Source organism: Helianthus annuus, chromosome 16, assembly GCF_002127325.2.
Source record: "Helianthus annuus cultivar XRQ/B chromosome 16, HanXRQr2.0-SUNRISE, whole genome shotgun sequence".
Taxonomy (NCBI): Eukaryota; Viridiplantae; Streptophyta; class Magnoliopsida; order Asterales; family Asteraceae; genus Helianthus; species Helianthus annuus.
In genome coordinates this window covers 180,936,341-180,961,645 of record NC_035448.2, presented here as the reverse complement: position 1 = coordinate 180,961,645, position 25,305 = coordinate 180,936,341, and the positions used below count along the sequence as shown (strand labels likewise).

The 25,305-nt window shown below is 38.5% G+C and overlaps 1 protein-coding gene across 1 annotated transcript; it reads left to right on the top strand.

Annotated features, from left to right (window-relative positions):
• Positions 1-13,601: 13,601 nt before the first annotated feature.
• On the top strand, positions 13,602-15,146 carry LOC110916051 (F-box protein At5g07610). The gene has a single exon (XM_022160795.2). The coding sequence runs from the start codon at positions 13,631-13,633 to the stop codon at positions 14,825-14,827; it is 1,197 nt and encodes a 398-aa protein (XP_022016487.1). The 5' UTR covers positions 13,602-13,630; the 3' UTR covers positions 14,828-15,146.
• Positions 15,147-25,305: the final 10,159 nt, after the last annotated feature.

The window sequence follows — 25,305 nt, the reverse complement described above, 5'->3', positions numbered from 1 at the left end:
GTCCGTCGAAGCTTTGGTGAGATGAAAACATGTCCGAAATAAATTGCCAAGGTTAGGGTTTCACCCCTCGCTTAGCAATTTCTTCCTTGTTTTTAGGACACTTGGGGAAATTATTCATCAAAATATGGATTTCACTCCTGTTTTGGCATAATTCCCCTCGTATGTTAGTGAAAGCATCAGGATAAGTATGAGGAAGTGGATAAAATCATCATTAGGCAATTTAGTCGAGAGTTTGCGGTTTTCACACATATTCCTGGCCAAATTGCATAACTTTTATTGAAAATTCGAGTGCAGTGATAGCAAAGAATTGCAGAATAATGCACATAAACTTGGTCTGATGGTTCCTGACTATAGTCTAGGTCTCTACGACAGCGACCCGGACTAGGTCGTGTCTAGCCTAATTCCCTATAGTTATGGATCTGATACCAATCTGTCACACCCCAACCGATGGCGGAATCATCGGGGCGCGGCACTGAGCGAAACAGATTGTCCAGAAGTTTCCACAACAACTATTAATACAAATTCAGTTTAAAATGATACGTCCCATACCGTATCCCGAATAAATAACAAGTTATTACAGATAACATCCAAACAATTAATCCTGTTCCGACAACTCAGATTCAAATTAAACATAAATATTGTTCAATGCCCCTAAAGACCCAGACTGACAAGATCTACAGACAACTATGCACTGGCAGCTTGTTCTTGACAGACAACTATTTGTTGGGGGCCTCTAGAGACTTATTCTAGCTTCACTTCCCTAGCAAGCAACTACCTTAAACACCTGTCACATACGTTAAAATAAAGTCAATACATAAAATGTAAAGGTGAGCATACAAGTTTGATAATAGCATATAGAGTTCGAATAGTTTACGCATAACCAGCACGTACACAGAGGGAAATGATGCATGTTAATTATCGACATGGACCTATCAATACCAACGACTGCAGGTTGACTGTCCGAGACAGTTCGCAATACATGATTACCACCGTAATCCATGCAAGTAATTGTTCTTAACAACCCCCGTGTGAACGGGTGCTGAGTCCAAACTATAGTACTACGTTGCTAAGGCATGTAGACAGCATTCCACGTGTAAACATAACAACAAGCATACATTGAGTCACGTAACACATGCAATCGGTTAGCGTTCAAATAGTTTGAGTAGTGTGTTCGATTGTGATTTTGATAAGTAACGTATGTAACACCCAAAAGTGCTAAAGCAAAAAGGGTTCGAGTATACTCACAGTGATTGATTATGAATTGAAGGAAGCGCTGAGAGTAGGGTTAGCCTGAATAGTTCGATAGCACAAAAATGAGTAACGCGGAAATGTAAACGAGTGTGAATGGATTGAATAGCCTGGTCGATCGAACGGCAGGTTTGATCGAACGGGCTGTTCGATCGGCTTGAAAGTCCGTTTGAACAGTCCTGTTCGATCGGCCGGTAGGCTCGATCGGCTGGTCCATTCGAGTGGATTGTTTCTTCCTCTGATGTGTTTGTGTATGATGGTTTGAACTTTTGAAGTTTTTGTGGTAGTATTTGAGAACACTGAAGTGTTCTTACCTTTCAGGTCGATCGATCGAACGTGCTGTTCGATCGGCCGGCTTAACCGATCGGTTAGGGACTTCAGAAGTAATTCTCAGCTGGATGTCACTCGATCGAACAGCCTGTTCGCTCGGTTGGCACTCCTTACTTCAAACGAGTTGCAAAATCGATTAAGTGTTGAAGCATAGTATCTCACGATCCGAAGAGTAATGTTTACCAATCGAGTAGCGTATTCGATCGAACATCGCTTCGTCAATAGCATACTTCATGAAATTTGAAAAGTGTGGAACCATGTGGTAGCCGATCGGCTGGCCCGGCTGATCGGCTGGTATGTCCGATCGGCTGGGTTGTTCGTTCGTACAGCCTAGCCGTTCGGCCAGCATTTCTGACCTGGTCAGCCTTTCGTCTAACACTTGGCTGTTTGATTATTTGTCATGATTTTAAGGTATTCTGACAACGAGTTAAACCGTAGAACGTGGGTTCTTACTTGCTCCACCGGTTTGGACAGGAATCACCCAAGTCCGGCCGGTGAGCTGTTCGGAACGGTAGTTTGGTGTTTAACCCGAAATCGGTGAACCTCGTAGATAGAATCCGAATATTGAACCTCTTGACTATTAGAATGATTAGTTAGTTGGTTCGAGCTCTGTTTCTTTCGGTTTTAAGGTTTTGAGTGTAAAAGAGTTGAAAGAAAATTGGAAATCCTTCTTTCAATCCCTTTTACCATGAAAATGTTAAGACTTTTACAAATCTTAGTTTGTTTATGTGGAAATCGGTCAGATCTAAGCTATTCACGGTTGAATGAGGCCAAAGTATGATGTTCTTCAAGAACACCATGATGACATCACCCAAGAACACTTAGATCTTGATGATTTCACGGTTAGAAATCAAGTTTTGAAAGATAGAAAGGTGTAGAATCATGTAATGATAAAAAACGTACAAGAATTGGGGTGAAAACTTACCGGAGTTGAGAGAAATCTGAGAAAAGGTGAAGAACAAGGCTGGTTCGGTCAGAGCTTTCCAGAAGTGGAAAGAGTGACAATGACAGGGCTATTTATAGGCTCCAAAAGAGGAAAGTGTCAACCGATCGGCCAGGATCTCTGATCGAATGGCCTGCTCGATCGGCCAGGAAAGTGCTAGCCGATCGGCTGGCCTGTTCGATCAGGATGCTTCCTGTTCGATCAGCAACCCTTTTCGAATGTTTCGCGACGGTTTTCGATATTTCGATTTCGATAGACGATGATACGAATACGATAGAGTTCCTAGTCAAATTACTTTCAGTCCCAACTACTATATCTAACATACAATCATCTATAAGTCACGTTTCGATGCCGGTTTCGATTGAGTTTGATTGCTTTTCGAGTTTCGATTCGAGTTTCGATTGATTCGATTGAATACCACACAAAACATAAAGTAAACATGCATAAGTAACACATAAGGCACACACACACGTAAGTATTACCACACCGGTTCCGCATAGTTCGAGTCTCGAGTTCGATTGATTGATTTGATTAACTTGATTATTGATTGATTAACTTTATCGCATTGTTACTTCCTATTATTCACGGTCGTAATCGGTCGCATTGATTAAACATTCGATCATTTTATTTAGACAACACTTACTCCACATAATATAAAAAGCAAAAAGAAACGTTAACAGTCAAGAAGTCAAAGTTGACTTGGACTTTGACTTTGACTTTGATATTCGAAAACACGGGGTAGCAAAAGTCTGACCATGAGAGGGAAGCTGAAGAAAAGGACGCTAAATATAAAAGAATGGAAGCTCAGCTTGCGGCTCTAATGGCCAACCTTGACAAACAAACAGGAGAGGTAAAGTCTAATTCTGTGTGTTTAAAATGTCGTGAATTACAGGGTGAGGTTGACAGGTTGTCCACACAAAACCAAAGTTTGGTAAGCGAAATGTCTAACATTAAAGAATCAAACTTTTTTGCAAAAAGAAACGAAACTTCATACTTGAAGAAGATAAAAGGGTATGAAAGTGAAATTGAAGCTTTAACATGCAAAATAAACGAAAAACTTCAAGTCATAGACTTAGCTCATGACATGATGGCTGAGCAAACAAAAGAGGTTTCTGAAAAACGCAAAGAGTTGTCAGATGCACAACTCAAAATTGTTGAACTTGAAAAGAAATTAGGTCAATTCAGGGACTCTACTTTTGTTATGAAACACATGATGGGTGGGTTAAAGAAGAGTAATGACAAGACTAGTGTGGGATTCAAGGGCTTTAATGAAGTCCCACCTCCTCTTAGTCATGGTTATTCATTCCTACCTGATGAAGATGAGCTAACCAATTTTATGTCAACAGCACCAAGTAGTTCCACATCAAGTCAAGGTGATGAGTCTGAGAGTGATGATTCTAAGAAGGATAATAACAACAAACCTGCTTTGAAAAAGAAAACTTCACATCCTAAGAATAAGAATTCAACTTTTGTTAAAAAAGATTAATTTTGTTCAAGGAAGTGACATGAAAAACGAAACAACTGTTATTGAAAACGAATCGAATGTAGAGTTTGCTAAAAACAAAAACAACGAAAATTCTGAAACTAAGCAAACTGAACCAAATCCTTCTAAGGCATCATCATCAACACCTGAATCTAGTTTAAAGGCTTCAGATAAGAAGTCTTCGAAAAAGAGATCGTGCTTCAAATGTCACACCAAGGGACATGTAGCTAGCTGCTGTCCTAACAAAAAGAATGAAGCACAAGTTAGTGAGAGGAAGAGAGAGAAGTCACCAGAGAAGAGTGGTGATAAAAAGGAGAAAGAGTCCAATTCTCCAAAGAAGACAACGCCCAAGCAACCAGAAAATGTTGCTGTTGGTGTAGATAGGGCTGAAAAAGGAACTCCACAAGTTCCTCGTTTTCAAAGAAATCAACCAAGATTTCAGCCTAGATCTCCACCAGGCAGATATGAGAGACCTAGAAGCAGTTCACCAAGAATGAACAATTATAATTCTAATAATTTCAGAAGTCAAGGTCAATATCAAAATCGATACCAAAATAATGGTGGTCGAACTTTTTATAACAATGGCTTTAGAAATTATAACAATCAAGCTTTTTGGAATCAAAATTTTCAAAGGTCACATAGTCCAAACACATATAGGAACCCTCAGGACCAAAGACCTAGTGGAAATCAAAATCAAATTCCATCAACAGGTCTGAAATCCAAGACTCCAGTTAGGAGTAATGGATATTGGATGGATGTTCCAGTGGTTGGTGAATTTGGACGACCCAAGACCATTAAGGCTTGGGTCCCCAATCTAACTAATTTCTTGGTTGGTGTGTGCAGGAGCTGCTAAGGAGGATTATCAACTTGTGGTATGTTGATAGTGGCTGCTCTAGGCACATGACGGGGGATGCGAGATTGTTGACTGAGTTTGAAGATTATGATGGTGGACATGTGAATTTTGCGGGTGCTAAAGGTGGTAAAATTACAGGTCGAGGAAAAGTGACCAACGGGAAGATCACACTGGACAAAGTGAACTATGTTGAGCAGCTTAAACACAATCTGATGAGCGTGTCATAAGTCTGCGACAAGGGTCACTCGGTCCATTTTACCAAGAATGAAGCATTAGTGTTGAAACCAGGTTTGGAGATTCCGGACGATTGGATAGTGATGCGAGCGCCAAGGAGAAATGACACTTATGTCATGGACATGGGTGCTAAGGATCCGACTGCTGTGGTGGCGTGTTTACTATCAAAAGCATCTGAAGCTGAATCGATGTTGTGGCACAGACGCATGGCCCATATTCACTATTGAAAAATGAATTAACTTGTTAAAAATGAGCTAGTGAAAGGGGTTCCAATACAGAGGTTTCAAGTGGAAGATAAATGTCTTCCATGTCAAAAGGGAAAACAACACAAGAAACCTCATAAGTCTAAAACAGTAAATTCCATAGATGCCCCTTATGAATTACTTCACATGGATTTATTCGGTCCAGTGAACGTGAGGAGCATAGGTGGAAAGTACTATTGTCTTGTTGTCACTAATGATTACTCACGTTATTCATGGGTTTTCTTTTTAGGTACAAAAGATGAGACAGTAGAGATGTTGATAGATCTTTTTACAAAATTGGAAAACGTCCATGCAAAGATCAAGAGGATAAGGAGTGATAATGGCACGGAGTTCAAGAATCGTATTCTGGATCTCTATTGTCTTCGCAAGGGAATTGAACATCAATATTTTGCTCCTTATACGCCTCAACAAAATGGAGTCGCTGAGAGGAAAAACAGGACGATGCTTTCAAATTCAAAGCTACCAGTTCTTTTCTGGGGAGAAGCTGTGAATACAACTTGCTATGTCCTAAACAAACTTTTGACTGTGAAACGTTTTAACAAAACTTGTCATGAGTTGATGTTTAACAAAAAGCCAAACTTAGAAGGCTTTGAACCATTTGGATTACCCTGCACCATTGTGCGAAATAAAGATAAACAAAAATTCGGTGAGGTGGCTGACGAAGGCTACTTTCTAGGTTACGTACCTGGCGCACCGAATAAAAGAGTTTTTAATCTAAAAACGGGTAAAATTGAGGTTGTGTTTAATGTTGAAATTACTTCTTACAAACCTCAACAATCAACGAATGGACCAGCTATATTATATGATTATGAAAGTGTTTTTAAATCATTTAATATTCCTGATTTTTCTGTTGCAGATGATTCTCAGCTGATTCAAACAGTGATAAATGAAGATGATGAAGGCGAGTTCATGCCTAGATCAAATGTTGATATGACAGATGCTCCGGAAACTTCCCATGGTGCTGCTGATACTGATTCAAGCGATAGTGAACCTAAACCCAATCAGGGGGAAGATTTCATTAATCCGTTTGCAGATCAAAACATTCAGGGGGAGGTTGGATCAAACCTGGGTGATAATTTAGAAGTGGATACCGTTGCTACTACACGAGCAAATAGAGATCATCTAGTTGACATGATACTTGGAGATCCTACTGCAGGTGTTCAGACAAGAAGAAGCATAGCAGCGAATTCTTGTTTATTTGTGTCGATTGAGAAGACTGGGATTGTGAACGAGTGCTTGTATAGTTGCTTTATTTCCCAAGAGGAGCCGAAGAACATTCATATGGCTCTTAAAGACAATTCATGGGTTGAAGCGATGCAAGAGGAATTGGCCCAGTTTGCAAAGTTGAAGGTTTGGGAGTTAGTTGACCTTCCTAAAGGTGAAAGAGAGATAGGCACTAAATGGGTATTTAGGTGCAAGAAGGATGAAAGAGGAATTGTGACGCGAAACAAGGGTCGATTGGTTGTCAAAGGTTTCAATCAGCAAGAAGGGATAGATTACAATGAAGTATTTGCACCAGTGGCAAGGTTGGAAGCAATTCGTTTATTTCTAGCTTTCGCAACATTCAAGGGCTTCAAAGTTTACCAACTAGACGTGAAGAGTGCATTTCTTTACGGGAAAGTCCAAGAAGTGGTGTATGTCTCACAACCAGATGGGTTCATTGATCCAGATTATCCAGATCGGGTGTACAAACTTGATAAGGCTATGTATGGATTACATCAAGCTCCCAGGGCGTGGTACGAGACACTGTCTACACATCTGATCAAGAATGGTTATGAAAGAGGTCAGATTGACAGTACACTTTTCATCAAGAGAAAGAAGGAAGATTTTCTGCTGGTACAGGTGTACGTGGATGACATCATCTTTGGGTCATCAGATGAAAACGTGTGTAAAGAGTTCGAGAAGGTGATGAAGAGCAAGTTCGAAATGAGTGCTATGGGTGAGCTGTCTTACTTTCTGGGATTATAAGTTGAACAGAAGGAGGATGGGATGTTTATTCATCAAACAAAGTATGTGTATGACATTTTGAGTAAGTTCAAAATGAATGATTGCTCTACTTTCAACACACCCATATGTGAAAATCACAATCTTGGCTCAGACCATGAAAGTACTGAAGACGTTGATCCAACTCAATACAGGGCAATGATTGGTTCTCTAATGTACTTGACTGCTTCAAGACGTGACATCATGTTTCCCGTATGCTTGTGTGCCAGATATCAAGCTAATCCAAAGGAGTCACACATGAAAGCAGTGAAGCGGATTCTTCGTTACTTGAAGGGGAAACCTAAACTTGGGTTGTGGTATCCAGCTGATAGTGATCTGAATTTCGTTGCTTACACTGATTCAGACTTTGGAGGATGCAAGTCGAACAGAAAGTCTACAACAGGTGGTTGTCAGTTCTTAGGAGGCAGGATTGTGTCTTGGCAATGCAAGAAGCAATCTTGTGTGTCTACCTCTACGTGTGAAGCTGAATATATTGCTGCGGGAAGTTGCTGCTCTCAGGTTCTCTGGATACAACAGCAGATGCGCGATTACGATTTGGATTTCACTCGTACTCCTATTATGATAGACAATAATGCGACAATTTCTATAACAAATAATCCCATGAAATACAGTCGCACAAAACATATTGACATTCGTCATCATTTTATACGAGATTGTGCTGAAATGAGACTAATTGAATTACATCGAGTAGACACACAAGATAACCTGGCAGATCTTTATACTAAAGCATTTGACAGGGCTCGATTTGAACATTTAGTCGAACTCAACGGGATGAGGAATCCTGAATAACTGGTTTTTCATAAGAATTTTGTAAATAGTTTACTGTTTTTTAAAAAAAAATCAAAAATACAAAAACATTAAAAAAATAAAAAACATAAAAAAATAGAAAATCAAAAATGAGTTATCATTGTGTGAAAAAGGAGAAATGATAGTACATCAGCAAGTTAGACTGTCACACTGAAACTAAATTAAATTGCTTAAGTGTGATAGCAGCTTCATTATACGATGTACCAGTAGGCAAAAAGCATGAAATAATCAAGTTACCAATGTGATATAAACTTAAACGAACTGAATATAAGTGGGGAATACATCAGTGGTGTATGGTTTAATGATCTTAAATCTTGCGTTGATAGATTGCCAAAATCTGAGGTTTTGGGTCTTTATACTGTTATTTCATCTGGGGATATCAAGGTTGTCCTTCTGCTGCATCCAGATACATGCTGACCTAGGCACAACCAGGATATATTAAAAGAGCAAAAAATGCCAAATCCCATAAATGAAGAAGCTCTCCTAGAGAGTCATTCAAAATGTGCAAAATGCATAAATCGTACCAAAAATGGTATTTGTCATAACCCTAGTTAGATATTTTGGTCTCTTTGCTGTACGGAAGTACTGACCTGATCACCAATTATCTAAACGTTGAAGAATAAAACGGATGAATTCAGTATACTCACCTACTACGATGAATCTTTGTGCATACCTTGATCGCGGGGGTGTATCCTGAAGTGGGAAACACTAGTATATCAAAATTAATATTACCTTAACGTATCATACGGTAATGGTACTTGAAATGTTCATGCATTTTGTTTAAGTGGACAAACATACTGGTAATCGACTTGAACTGCTTTTCACTAAAACATTACATAATGAATTATCTAATTGTGTGAAACAGTTTGATTGTGCTGATATGATCTTCTTACCAGTGATTCTCACAAAAATAGAGTGTTTATTGCTTTTTGTTATTTATTTGCTTTCAGAAAATATAAAAATCCAAAAATAGTGTCTTTTTCTGTTTAAAATTCTTAATGTACGGAAAACTGTTATTCTTGGAGGAATTGTTACTGATAGGGGGAGACGGTGTTAGAAAGTGATTTCAAAATTTTAAATCTTGCAGGTTCTTGTGTGATTGGACAAAAAGTTTTGCGTGTTGGTGATAGTTGAAAATGCTTAATCTGTGATACAGTTTAACTATCTCTTGAATAATAATAATTTATTTAACTTTGTTGAAAAATTCTTATGGTTTCTCGAGATGTTTGTTTTATAGTATACAGATTGAAGCAGTTTGTTGCTAAGAAGTTGCTGTGATGAAAAGATGAGAGTTTGATTGGATGCATGGTAGAACCTCCTTTCTACATTGTAGACAAAGATTGAAGAGTTTGAAGATTGCTGTGCAAATGCTAAACGGGAGTTTACTCAAGTGCTAACGTGGGGAAGATTTGGTGATTGGATGCATCAGCTTAGGGGGAGTCTGTTGCTGACAGAAGCTATTGAAGCTGAAGCTATCCAAAGACCAAAGACAGTGCAAGATTACATGAAGATTGCAAGAAGACTGAAGACAAAGTTATTTTATGAAGCTATTGTCAAGGGGGAGTTTGTTGGTGCATATTTGTGCATATTTGTGACAATAGCTTAGATTTGGTCTTTGGATATCTTGTAATTAGTTAAACGATAAACAGTTAGCGGGTTTAGCTTTGTGTTAGTGAGATTATAGAGTTTGGGCTAAACAAAACCCAGTTTGGGTCATGGGGGACGAATTGGGCTTTGCCCATGTAGGAAGCCCTAGCCCAAGTAGCAAACCTTGTGTTATATAAACAAGGTTAGGCTTTAGGGTTTAGGTTAATCAGCCAAAACAGAGTTTGAGAGGAATTTCGTGAGAGTTTAGAGCTTGGACGAAATTTGTATGTGTTAGGGTTTTGATTGATTGTAATTCGTGAGATTGATAATCAATAAAATCCCGGTTTGATTATGAATTGCTGATTTCTGTTTCTACTCATTCAGTGATATTCTGATCAAGAGGATTCCTCACTCTTGATTGGATTGACAATTCTGTGAAAGATCCATACAACAAGGGGACCTACAAAGTTTATAACTTCTCAAATCTCAAACCGTTTTTAACCCGACCTGTTTCCACAGCAACTATCACCTACGTGCACATAACATATGCTACACCTTATCTTTCACCTATATATATACACCCATCGTTCACATCTCTGTGATTCAAATATTCAATCACTCAAGCCCTTTGTCTCTCCAACACCACCATGCCCACTTTCTCTCTATAAACACTGCTTCCTCCTGTTTAATCAGTCCTCCAATTCATAAACATTGCTCACAAAATATACACACATTTGTCGTGTCGACTTGACCTGCACCTTACAGGATTTGAACCAATAATGATTACCAGCAATGACTTCTACACCATCATGGTGCCGTTATATGTTGCCATGATCCTTGCGTACGGCAGCGTATGCTGGTGGAAAATCTTTTCACCCGACCAGTGTTTGGGTATCAACTGTTTTGTCGCTATATTCGCCGTTCTGCTCCTTTCCTTTCATTTCATCTCGTTGAACAACCCGTATGAGATGAATTTTCGATTCATCGCAGCGGATACATTACAGAAGATTATTATGCTGGTTGTGCTTGCGATTTGGGCAAATTTTACAAAAATGATAGTCTCGAATGGATGATTACGATTTTTTCGCTTTCGACTTTACCTAACACTTTGGTTATGGGCATTCCGTTGCTAGTTGCTATGCATGGGGAGTATTGTAGGTCGTTGATGGTTTAGGTGGTTACTATGCAGTGTATTATTTGGTATACTTTGCTGCTTTTTTTGTTCGAGTATCGCTGTGCGAAAATACTGATTATGAAGCAGTTCCCGGAAACCATCGCAATTTAGGGGTGTTCAAAACTGGATATCCGAATTTCGAATATCTGAAATTTTCGGATACCAAATTTAAGTATCCGAAAATTCGGATATCCGAAATTTCGGATAGTGAATCGGATATCCGAAAATCCAACTTTTTATTTAATTTTTTTTATTATTTTTTCATATTAGGAAACGGATAGTTTCGGATATTTTTTTGGATATTTTCGAATACTTAGGATATTTTAGAATATTCGGATATTCGAAAAAAATGAAAATTAAATTTTCGGATATCCGAAATATCCGAAAATTTTGAAAATCACTATCCGAATCTGAAAAATTCGGATATCTGAAATTTCGGATATCCGATTTTTCTGATATTTCGGATTCGGATATCGGATATTTCGGATCGGATTTTCGAATACGGATATTTTTGAACACCCCTATGTGCAACTTATTCAACACATGATGCGGTATTGCGCAAGCCTACAAAGCCTACGCACAAGCACGACTTCTTATTATAATGCAAATGGAACTGTCACTTTGACTTCTGTGACCAACCAGTGAGCGGTATGCCTTGACACTGACAACAACAGCCAACTGACCGTCCAATACGCGGCTACCCAGTCCACTAGTGGAGCTCCTACTTGCATAAAGCTGATGAACAGACTGACAGCCATAGCCACCAGCCAAGTTGCGGCTGCTCCTTCGTGCGCCTGATACAGCAGGACACGTGGCGATACCTCCACCGTGCACCTGACACTTCTGCAGCCTACACACCTGCTAGGCCTATGGAAAAGCTGCAAGTTGTCAGTCAGGCCCAAGGCCCATTAGACGGCCCATTGGCCTCTTTCTCCTTCACTCTTCAGCTATAAATAGCAGATTTCAAACCAGGTTTGAGACAATGCTAATCTGTTCACTCACACTTACTACTTAACTATTTATCTTACACCGAAACCTTCTCTTCTTCTTTCTAAAAGACATTTCCGAATGTTCATATTTCGAAATGATCAAACCAGAAGGTTTAGTAAAGTTTTTTGTTTGTTGAAAACTTTGTTTATCAAGTATATATGTTTTGGCTGATTTGGATCAAACCGAAAAGCTAAGTCAACCAACAGAATCTATGTGTGCCAGACCAATCTAAAACACTGCCCTGTCCACAGTCTCAAACTTCCAGTGTCAATCAATAGCCCTAACGAATCAGCAATGCGTTTTAAACAAATATATAGTTTGGTGCAGTAACTGCACTTCATCCAGATGCACACACCACTGGCTCTTAACAACATGTGAAACAGAATATGGTGCTGCAAATGTTAAGGCTTCCCCAACTTTTGTCACAACCTTAATAAAGCACCTGGTTTTGACTGGTTAGAGCATTTGCTGCATTTAATCTGATTGATATTAGCACCTTCCTGTTCCAAAAGCTCAGTGGCTGCGTAGTTTGTTGCTCGTCTACCTGCTATCCTTATGTAATTTGCCCAAATTATTGGAATGAAATATATTAAAAAAAAAAATTCTTTATAAAATAATGACCTATTTTAAGTGTGTAGGACTTATTACTTGATCAGGGATAGTCACGGATAATTTCATGAATGGGAGAATTCTTCGTGTCTCTATTGTTATGTTTAGCATCTACAGAAACAACAGGTGAGCGGAGTTTAATAAAAAGCCTTCATCTTTGTGCCTCCGTAACCGAATGCTACATGTCGGTGAAAAAATGGTGCCCATATCATAAAATGAATCACAGTTCCCAATCGACCCACCCCGGCTCCATCATCACTTGTTTCACATCATAAATCTAAATTCTTAAAACTAAGCTTAATCCTAAAATAAATTAAAAACTAAGGGGCTGTTTGGCAACATCTGAATGGTTAAGTGCTGAACCAGTAAGAGGTCTGAACCATTAAGTGCTGAACCAGTAAGAGTTCTAAACCATTAAGAGGTCTAACCAATCAGATTAGAGGTCTTAACCATTCACACTCTGCATAAATCTTAACCATTCAGAGGCAAATGTCTGAACCATCCAGACATCTGCTCGTGAAACAAACAGTCTGAGCCATTAAGTGTTGAACCAGTAAGAGGTCTGAATCATTAAAAGACTCATTAAGAGCTAAACAAACAGCCTCTAAAAATCGCTAACTTGGGCCCTGTTGTAACTAGTAAATATGAACAAGAAAGGAACGTTAAGGCGCCCCAAAACAGATTAAAAACTGAAAAACTAGCTAAATTAGGGTCTATATATAGTATGGGTGAAAAAAAAAAAAACAAGTTGGGACAAACCTGACCACCACGTAGGGTTGAAACCATGTAGTAACCTCTCTGTTGAAACTGATTTGAATCCGGTCAAAATCACCCCGAACCAATAATTTTATTTCCTGAAAAACCGTCTCAACCCGAATCAGGCTGATAAAAAAAATAACGTTGACCATCTTTGACAAATCGGTGGCCGGTACTATTCTTACAGACGCATGGCTAATTGGGCCAGTTGGTTACAAAGAAGTTTTGAAATAGCCCGGCCCATGAAGTCATGCTTTCCGTAATAATACGTATAAATTTGGCTACCAGAAACCCTACCAGACCAGAGGCAGAACAAAAAACACTCAACACGTACTCCAAAACACACACAATGGTGAACAACAGACGCAAATTCAAGAAAACCCGAAACACCCCCAAAACCTGCTTCATGGAGGATTCTGATCATCATTCGACTCAATCTGGAGCATTGGTTGGTTCCAGCGATGACCTTTTAACCGAGATCCTTCTCCGCCTCCCTGTTACCTCCATCCTTCGCTTCAAATCTGTGTCTAAACACTGGTGTTTGCTTTTGAGCGACAGACATTTCACCCAAAGGTATGATATTGATAATCATTCAAAATCTCCTGGCCTTTTTGGTTGCAATACATATGTTCCGTATGATGTTGATAACCCAAGTACTCCTCCTTTTAGTAGTCTTGGTTCCTACTTTAATCGTCCGCGTGTCAGAATCGTGCAATCTTGTAATGGGTTACTACTTTGCTCTACTCATGGGCCCAAAGGAAGCAAAGCTGCTCCTAGGTATTACGTATTTAATCCCACCACCAAACAATTGGCACTCATCCCACCAATCCACGAAAGTCTTAAAGTTCGTAAAACAATCCGTTTTATGGGTCTGGCATATCATCAAACAGATTGTGTTCACTACAAAGTTGTTTGTATTCGGTCTTTAGAGCCTGATAGAGACTTGTTTAAGATTCAAATCTACTCGTCTGACACAAGGGAATGGAAGATTTCTATCGAAACTTTCTCTGCGGGTAGCAACTTCTTTCAACAGGGGGTTTACTGGAATGGAGCTGTTTATTGGGTTACCAAGTATCACAAATACTTGTATTTTAAACTTGATGTTGAAAAGTTGCAAACGCTGCCCTTGCCGATGAGGTATAGAGATCGTCTACATTTAATAGCAACGTACTTTGGAGAATCTAGAGGTCGTCTACATTTAATAGCATACAGTAATCACCACGATTATAGACTACGCCTGAATGTGTATGAGATGTTTAGCGGTCATTCGAGTTGGTTTGTCAAGTATCAAGTAGTTCTTAATGCACTTCCTGGTGCTTTCCCAGATATCATCTCTCGGTACGGTGTCAGTTATGATTTCAAAGTCATTGATCTGGTTAGAGGCGAAGAAGAAGAAGATACATTTGTGGTGCTGAAAATTCGTGAAAACATAATAAAATACAATGTTCATGACAAGAGTTTTAAACATATATATGGTCTACCCAGGCCCAGCTGCTTCCATGAAAATAGTTTCCATCGTTACACCGAAACCTTAAGCTCTTTTTAAAAAACAATTCGGTTTGTTTATATACATCATTATTAACGTGTTTGATGTGGTTAGAGGCGAAGAAGAAGAAGAAGAAGATACATTCCTTGTGCTGAAAACTCCCCAAAAGATATATAGTTTTACAAGGTACTTCTATGGAATTTTCCGTCGTTACACTGAAACCTAGTTTTCTTTCTGAAAGACAATTTGGTTTGTTTATATTACTATCAGTATTAGGGTTAGGGTGATTGAATGTGCACTTTTAGAAAAATAAGTTTTTTTATGAAATTTAAATCTGGTCTATTGTTACTAGTAATATGCTCTTGTTTGTACATGTAAATAGTTTAGCTCAAATGTTTTTTAAACAAACCTTTAACTTCTTTGTGGCATTGATGACCAAACCCATGCCCCCGGTCTGCCTATGTGTTCTATTACCATATGGGCAATAATTAGCTGAAAGGCTTCATGGTTCTGTCACATGTTTGACCATTTAAGTCAAAAGTCAAATAACAGATCCTATGTATTTCAATCTTCAAACCAAACTAAACAACTGTCCACAGTCTCAAACTTCTGTTTTCTAGCTCACTTACCGAGTCAATTGACAGCCCTAAAGAATTAGTAAGAAAAAAAACAAGACTAGAGCTCAATTAAAAGCCTCCGTCAATGTGGTTCCATAACCAAATGCTACAAACCTGCTCGGGTGAAAAAACTATGCCCGCATCATAAAATGTATCACAGTTCCCAATTGAAAACAGACCTGAAAACGGGTAGTCGGTAAGGTATGGGTATCGTTTCTGTATATGGTAATGACGTTGATACATGTTATTAGACATTGTTAGCAAGGGAAAGCGGAATTGGGAATATATTGATGAGAAAACGACAAGGACTTGTAATGCGATAGGGAATTTTTAGACTCGAGTTAACCACTTATAAGGTACTAGCCAAATATTTTCTGTGTGTAACCTTTATGAAATCAAGTATTGTGACCCCCTATTTGTGTAAGCTTGTTTTGGGTATTTTGTGCTCAGTGTTGTTTTGAGTGTTTGACTGATTGCATTAGTTATGGTTGTTGAAGAGGTATGGTCCCAATTCCCTGCCTACATGGCAGGGACCACACCACTTTTTGTGCACACAAGGCATCCTTGTCACCAGAGCCTTCTAGAAGCTTCCAGAAGACACCTAGGCGGTTCACAGCTGGCACCAAAGATGCTTTGCCCAACATAAAGGACAACACGTGTCACCATTGACAGAAGGCCACATAGGCCTGCGGCAATCCAGGGAGCAGGGCTGACGCGACCAGTACGAGGTATCCAGCATAAGCGAATACAAGGACGCCACGTGTACCACTACACCCTTCGCGACAGAGCAGACCAAGAGGATATTCCCCTTGGTCGGACAGCTGGCGCGCACCCACAGCTGGCATAGCTGCTTCCTCCTTCTTCACCCTCCGGCTATAAATAGGACCCTTCATCATTCAGGTTCAGGATCTTGGCTCTCTTTACTCACTCTATACACACACTGTTTTATTCATCTCAGAGCAGTACTTATTCTCACGCCGGAGCCTGGTTAAGAGGGAAAACCCCCTTCTCCCTCTTAACGAGACTAACGGTGTTTACTGTTTTGCAGATTGCAAGCCATCCGATACGAGCGAGAGAAGAGGTTGAACCCCATAAGTGAAACAACCCTCTTGGTTATCCTAGTGTTAACCATTGTTTCAACATTGGCGCCATCCGCTTTTTTGCAAGACCACTCTCACCTCTTTTTCTCTTCTAGAAAACACTCGTGAAAATGGCAGACCAGAATCATTCACACCCAGCTGACGGAGAAATCTCTTCTTTTGAACTCGTTTCGGACACGGCACACGTCCAACGAGGTCAAAGGAACGAGACCATCCAAGAAGGTTAGCTGAACAACGAGTTCTCATCCATTTTTGGAAGTGCGTCCAGGGCTGCTAGCCAAACCACAACTGGACCAATTTTCCAAACACCAGCAAGAATCATCACTCAAACCACAAACGGAGCTGCTCTCCAACCTCCAACGGGGATATTACACCAAACACCACCGCCGATGCAGACTGTAAGCCATGGACCAGGCCCTTCTGTGCCATCGGAACAAACACAACTCAACTATTCTTCACTCTTAGGGCTACCCGAAGGAAAAACTCTGGCTTCCTGGTATGCCGAACAGATGGCGTCTATAAACCTCGTTTATACGCAGCTCAGCGCACAACAAGCCTTGCTCCAAGCACAGGCTAACTAATCAGCATTCGTAACTCCACAACCAAGGTCTCTGAGTACGCACACGGCTCAGCAGACAAACGCGTGGAACTTACGACCAAGTATCACAAATACTTGTATTTTAAACTTGATGTTGAAAAGTTGCAAATGCAGCCCTTGCCGATGAGGTCTAGAGGTCGTCTACATTTAATAGCAACGCACTTTGGAGAATCTAGAGGTTGTCTACATTTAATACCATACCATAATCACCAAGATTATAGACTACACCTGAATGTGTATGAGATGTTTAGTGATCATTCGAGTTGGTTTGTCAAGTATCAAGTAGTGCTTAATGCAATTCCTGGTACTTTCCCAGATATCATCTCTCGGTACGCTTTCAGTTATGATTTCAAAGTCATTGATCTGGTTAGAGGCGAAGAGGAAGAAGAAGATACATTTGTGGTGCTGAAAATTCGTGAAAACATAATAAAATACAATGTTCATGACAAGAGTTTTAAACATATATATAGTCTACCCAGGCCCAGCTGCTTCCGTGAAAATAGTTTCCATCGTTACACCGAAACCTTAAGCTCTTTCTAAAAAACAATTCGGTTTGTTTATATACGTCATTATTAACGTGTTTGATGTGGTTAGAGGCGAAGAAGAAGAAGATACATTCCTTGTGCTGAAAACTCCCCAAAAGATATATAGTTTTACCAGGTACTTCTATGGAATTTTCCGTCGTTACACTGAAACCTAGTTTTCTTTGTAAAAGACAATTTGGTTTGTTTATATTACTATCAGTATTAGGGTGATTGAATGTGAACTTTTAGAAAAAATAAGTTTTTATGTAATTTAAATATGGTCTATTGTTAATATGCTCTTGTTTGTACATGTAAATAGTTTAGCTCAAATTGATCAAAATACACCATGCAAACCCATCACACTGTTTCATGTACATGATGCTCTCACTTTTAGAAAAGAGACTCTTAACTCAAAAGTCACCAAATGTATTGAGATTAATTCTTAGAACCGGTTATCAAAGTGTTCAATTTCTTTCACCTAGATTGTTATATACGTATTTGCTAGTTTGAAATTACGTGTCTAAAATTGTTTCCATAAAAAAATTAAGCAGATAAATAACTTTAGTAATTATCTGGCTATGTGTTCTTACTATTACCATATGGGCAATAAGCAGATAAATAACTTTAGTATTGTGACCTCCTAATTGTGTAAGCTTGTTGTTTTGAGTGTTTGGTTGTGTACTGATTGCATTAGTTATGGTTGTGTAATGTCAAATGTGGGTGCGAGTGAAAACTATGAAATAGAGTATAGTTTAGGGAGCAACAATTGTGTTTAAAAAACCACAACTTTAATTAAGTAATTAAATAAATATCATCCACTGTGTGTGTATATATCCTCAAGTAATGAAAATTACTTCATAACAAAACAATATAATAAAAACTACCCAGCATGAAAAGAGAGAATAAACTTAAAAACTTATCGGTACAAGCAAACCAAGTAAAACCAAAAAATCTATCTTAACGTTGGTCCCAAAAAAAAAATAAATAAATAAATAAAAAAAATCTTGAATCTCCAATATTGTTGAATACTAAAGTTAATCCTAAACAAAAACTTTGATTCACTAAATTCAGCATTCTTCGTAAAGATGAATAGAACTCTCTAAAATGTTAAAGGTTCTAATCTCATATTAAACATTGGTGTAGATATTAAACATTGGTGTAGATTTAAAGGGTGTCAGGTTTACTCCAATTTGCATTTTGAAATCATATCTTTCTTTTCTTACACAATGGCACCCTGTGGTAGAACTTTTATTGCACTCTGACACAGTGAGAGAACTAGAAGAAAAGTTTAGGGGTAACCCAATACCGTACATTCATATAATAATGAGTAAATTACAAGTTTTATCCTTTATGTATGTCCCAAATTGCAGGCGCTGTCCTTTAAACCAAAACCTGACAGGCGGTGTCCTTTGTGTTTTCAAAATTTTGCACGTTTCGTCCTTTAGGCCAAACTCAGTTAGATTTTTTAGTTAAATCTGGTCATGTGCAATACACATGAGGGTATTGTTGTCATTTCATCTCTTCAGGGACTATTGTGTAAAAAACATATGTTTAGAGACTAGTTTGCAATAAATTAAAAAATAAAAAAAATATATAATATCTCATCTATCTCTTCTTCTCTCTCTCTCTAACATAACCAGTAACCAAGTTGAAGTCCCTCTCTCCCTAGTGCTAACAACCACCACAAGCCACCACCCTCATCATCATCACACAAAAAACTGATGCACACAGAACACAAGACATCATCATTCACAATGTCCAACCAACAAATTACTTATGTCTACACACTCTCTCTCTCTCTCTAATTTCATATCCAAATTTCATATCTAAACTGGGCATCAAACATGAAGGAAAATAAAGATTCCCCACTCCTGCTTGGATTCCAACCAACATTGGGGGTTGGCCAATTAAAAAAATGAAAAAAATAAAATGCACTGCTGCTTGGATTCGAACTAACATTGGGTTGTTACTTCAGATTTAATCATTGCTCGCCTTTATCTTCGCTATCAATTCCCATGACCCCATCTTGAACAATTTTGGGGCTTTGGCTATACTTTGCCCTCTTGTTCCTGTCGATTTGGTATTTTTATCAACATCGATAGATGCAAGGTTGTTCCCTTTGTTCCCAGAATCAATTAGGTAGTACCTAGCCCTCTTGTTCCTGTCGATTTGGTATTTTTATCAAGAGTAAATCATAGGGGAGGAGGTGAAAATGGTGGTGGTTGTGGCAGCATATGGTGGTGGTGTTGAAGTGGCGGTGGTAGGTGGGGGCGGTGGTGGCTGGTGGCGCCGGTGATGGTTGGGTATAGAGAGAGAGAGAGAGAGATAGAATGGGGTGGTGGATGGTGGTTGCAGGGTTGGCCAGTGGGGATGGTGGTTGCAGTTGTGGATAGTGGCTGAGGCGGTGGTTGACGGTGGTAGAGATAGAGAAGCAGAGAGCTAGAGAGTGTTGCAAAGAGAGAGAGAGAGAGAGAGGAGAATCTGATGTATGTATGATTTATATATAAATATAATAGTAATAATAATAGTATTTTTGTAACAATAATAATAATAATATTAAATATATAGGTAAAAAGACAAAAATGCCCTTGAGTGACTAGATTTAACCAAAAAAATTAACTGGGTTTGGTCTAAAGGACGTAACGTGCAAGATTTTGGAACATTAAGTACAAAACTTGTCAACTTTTGCGCTAAAGGACAGCGCCTGCAATTTGGTGTAAACATAAAGGACAAAACTTGTAATTTACTCTATAATAATAAAAAAACATGATAATAAATAAAGTTTAAAAAATACCCAGGGCCGTCTTTGAGAATTCAGATTCCCTAGAGGGCCCGGTGCAAGTAGAAAACATAGGCCCCTACATACATACTTAGGGGTTGTTTGGTAGCCTCTTAATGACCATTCAGATGCTATCTCTTAATGGTTTAAAACCTCTAAATGAATAAGAGGTAACCTCAAGTCTGAATGGTTAAAAGGTAACCTCTGAATAGTAAATCATCACATGTCACATTCTTCTACCTTCTCATTGGTAAAATTCTTAATGGTTCCATTAAGAGGTAGCTTCTTAATGACCATTCAGAGGCTACCAAACAACCCCTTATTTGTAAAAAAAACTAGTAATAAGACAATTTTATGAGCCTTGAATATGAAAAAAACTAAATAATATATATTTATACTACTTTTTTGTTGGGGTTTTAAATTTAACTAGTGGTGTATTGCATGTATTGTGATAAAAACACCACCTTTAGAAAATTAGATAAAATTTTGGCCATTTAAAATAACCAAAGACCACCTTTAAAAAATTTAGATAAAATTTTAACCATTTTTAGATAACCAAATAGGTGGTTAAAAAAACCACCTTTAAAAAAATAGATAAATCACCCTATAAAGCTATATTTTGACTATTTTATATATTTAATAATTAATAATATGGAAAATATAAAAACCTAACTTTTTATATAATTTTAAAATAAACTAATAAAATTACATTCTCTTACATACTAAGATAAAAAAAGTTAAAAACAATCAAACTTTATATTATATATTTACTGATATAATTAAATATAATACCTATTTATATTACTTAAAATAAACTAATATCGAACACCAAAATGAAAAATAAATAGAGTAATAACAATCAATTTATATATTCTATATGTAATAATATGACAAAATATAAGAACATAACTTTTTCATTCAACTAGTTGATTTTCCGCTCGCGCGTTGCGGTGGGGACCCAATGACTGCAAAACATGTGTCAGTAACGGCAAGCAGATACCGAATATCAAAACATAAATAAAAATGTCGTGAAAAGGATAGTCACTTCGTCCTAAAAAACGATTTTAAATAACCTAATATGTAATAGTAGGACCCACACGTCTTACATTGCGGCGGGGGACACAATGACTGCAAAACGCGTGTCAGTAACGGCAAGCAGATACCGAATATCAAAACATAAATAAAAATGTCGTGAAAAGGATAGTCACTCCGTCAAAAAAAAAAAGCGATTTTAAATAACCTAATATATAATAATAGGACCCACACGTCCTACACGTTGGAAATTTGGTTGTTTTCAGTTCAGTTATTACGGTGCTAACACGTTAAAATATGGATGAGCTTGGTACCGATAACGGTAACGAAAGTACCGATCCGGAAAATCATCGAAGTTAGGTACCGGCACCGAAAATGCTCGGTATAATACGGTATGGTATTTGAAGGTAAAAATCAATAAATACAGGTACGGTGCTAGACCCGTGTCGAACCGGAAGTAACGATTCTGAAAACGCCAAAAGGTGGGTACCAAATTGGTACCGAAAATGTAGTAAATTTGGTACCGATACGATACCGGTTTGATTACAGGATTTGATACGATTTGCTCAGCAATAATCTAAATATCCAACTTAATTTTACATGCTATAATTCATTCATTACAGAAAAAGACAAAAAATAAAGCAAAATAAATTGTTGTGTATATAAAACCTCATTCAAACGAAATACAGTTTACTTACTGTGTGTATGAAAAGTAATCTAAACGATGCAATTACACGCATTGCTACGTTGTTACATGATTGATGAGGTCGGTACCAACCGGTACAGAAAATACCGTTACCCAAATCCACAAAAGTGGGTACCGATACCGAATATACCTAGTACGGTACGGCTCAATACCGGTACCGATCCTGGTACGGCACCGATATTTGAGGGTAAAAACCAATGAATAACGGTGCGAAACCGATACCAAAAATACACCCGATCATATAAATATGATACCAGTACCCAATACAAACTCATTCCTTAGTGATATTACTATTCATTCAATTCTATTTTTATTACTATATATATTTATTCAATTTTGTTTACTTTTATTTACTGTTTATTCATTCCTATTTTTAATATGCAGGTAAATTACTTAAAATAAACTATCAAATAGTCGGCTGAGCTAAAAAAAAACAAATATAAATATAACCTAAAAGAATAAATAAATTAAATATCAATTGCTCATTATTTTATTTTCCTTTGTGAACCGTAAAACAACAAACATAAAAAAAGTATTACTTTAATGTAAATTTAATACTTACAGTGGGACTTGTGCCCTGTGCTTCCTTTTAATTTGAAGGGTTCAACACTATCATTATTTAAATATTTTTTCAAGTCATCTTCTTCCTTTTTGAAACTCATTACTCATAACCAGAAAACTGAAACAAAGATAGCCGCTTACCTGAGAATTCTACTATCGGTACTTGACATCTTTCATCCACACATGCATTTAGGGGTATCCTAATATATGCCGAGGGATATCCCATATATAAAATGGAGAAAAAAAAGAATATTGTACTTCGCCATGAAAGTTGAGGGGTATCCCGGGGACCCGGGCTACCCCTTGACAAAGCGCAGATCCGCCCCTGCTCTGACACCCACGGTAGGTTATATCACACCCCAACTGATGGCGTAATCATCGGGGCGCGACACTAGGCGAATCAGATTGCTCAAGAGAATCCATAACAACTATAAAGCAACGATATTTATTACATTTGTTATCCCATACTAACAAACAATACAATCATATAAGTTATCACAGATTTCTTGTCCTCTCGAACAATACAAATCCGACAACCTAGATTTTTGGGTGAGTTTCTAGACTTCCTACCTTGATTTGATGTAGATTGCGACTAAACCTGCAACATACGTTAAAACAACGTCAATACAAAAGTACTGGCGAGCATACAAGTTTTGATAGCGTAGCGTAAAATAGTTAAAAGTGCTGCGAATTACCAAATACATAAACGAGATACCTCAACATACATGCATACAAGACAGATACTACCAGCTAAATCTCTCGAGCTACGATTGCGATTGCCATTCATCCTAACTAGACCCCGTCGGGTTCTATTGTACTATACTAGTTAAGGCGGGACCTTGCGAGTATAAGTCCTAACACATATGTAACTAGCATCACATGTAAATATGCATAACAGTTATTCGCAAGTGATAAACAGTTTAGTTGTATAATTCGTGTTTGATTTGAAAGGAACGTATGTTACACCCAAAATGCGATAAAAAGGGGTTCGAGTATACTTACGGTCGGTGGTCGGCAAGTAAACACAACTTGGCTGGATTGAAGGGAGCGCGTCTGAGATTATCCTGACTACAGATTGATAGCATAAGCGTCGAATAGTGTGTTAAACGGTGGCGAGTGAACCAAGTGTCGAATGGTAATCCGATCTGATGGCAATCCGATCGGACAGCCACTCGATCGGGTAGCAACCCGTTCGGATGGTCATCCGATCGGATGGCCATTCGATTGGATTGTCACCTCGTTTGGGATGGATGTGTTTGTGTATGATGGCTTGTCTTTTGAAGTTTTCGTTGTAGCATTTTGAAAACAGAGAAGTATCTCTACCTTAAAGGTCGATCGATCGGACGACGGTCCGATCGGGCGGCAATCCGATTGGTAGGACACTTTAGTGAGAACAAGTTCACAGTAGTTTGCCACTCGATCGGATTGCAATTCGATCGGGTGACAATCTGTGCTGAACATGTTTGAAAATTGTTTAAGTCCCAAACGTCACATGATCGGACGGTCACTCGATCGGATGGCAATCCGATCGGGTGGTAATCCGTTTCAACGTTCAGATCCTTTGAATAGTTTGAGAAATAGTTTAAGTATGGAACCAAGTGCAGCCCGATTGGACGACCGGTCGATCGGGTGGCAATCCGATCGGGTGGTAACCCGATCGGACGGCAATCCGTTCCGACGGTCTGATCGTCCTGACCCTTGTTTCCATTTGAGGTGTTGTACCTTTGAATGAGACGTTTTGATATCTTGCTCGAACAACAGGACCCGTATCTCGTCCCAAGTGACCCGGCCGAACAGGAATCACCCTAGTCCGAACAGTTCACGGTTTGAGTCGGTTGTCCATGTTCAAACCCGAAATCAATATCTCTCCCGAATAGAATTCAGATATGGAACTAATGCATCACTAAGAATGAGTAGGAAATTTAGAACAAGCTCCGATTCCATCGGGTTTGAGTGCATTGAGTGTAAAAGAGTTGAAAGAAAGTTGGAAAACCATTTTTCAATCCTTTTCACCATGAATATGTTCAGATCTATGCAAGATCTTTGTTTATTTACGTGGAAATCGTTAAGATCTAAGTTGTTCTTGGTGGATTGAAGCCAAAACATGAAGTTCATAAGAACACCATGATGACCTCTTCCTAGAACACCTTGAATCTAGTGATTTCACGGTTAAAAGTTGAGATTCAAAAGATAGAAAGGTGTAGGAGTGCGTGTAGATCAAGAAAGTACAAGATTTAGGTAGATACTTACAAGAATCGCGAGGAATCGAGAGAAATAGAGCCAAAAGTGCGCTGGTCGAATGAGAGCTGTCACATCACTGTTCAAGTGATGTGACAAGTGCTATTTATAATTGAAGTGGAGTGAAGGAGACGGAGTGCCATGGATTGGGTGGCAATCCGATCGGACGGCTGTCCGATCGGGTGGCAATCCGATTGGGTGGTGTGACACTTGTGATCCGTAAACACACACAATGTAGGACACTATCTTTTATCAAAGAAACAATGTGTTTTGGTCTCAAAATTTGTTTATTTTGGTTTTACAATTTCACGTTTTGATTCTAGTTCATTTTTAAGCTTTAAATCGCTTTCTGGAAAGTTAAACGCGAACTGATGCGTAAACGT

Bases quoted from the DNA above. Each gene is read 5' to 3' on its own strand.
- LOC110916051 (XM_022160795.2), top strand. From the start codon at position 13,631: ATGGTGAACAACAGACGCAAATTCAAGAAAACCCGAAACACCCCCAAA.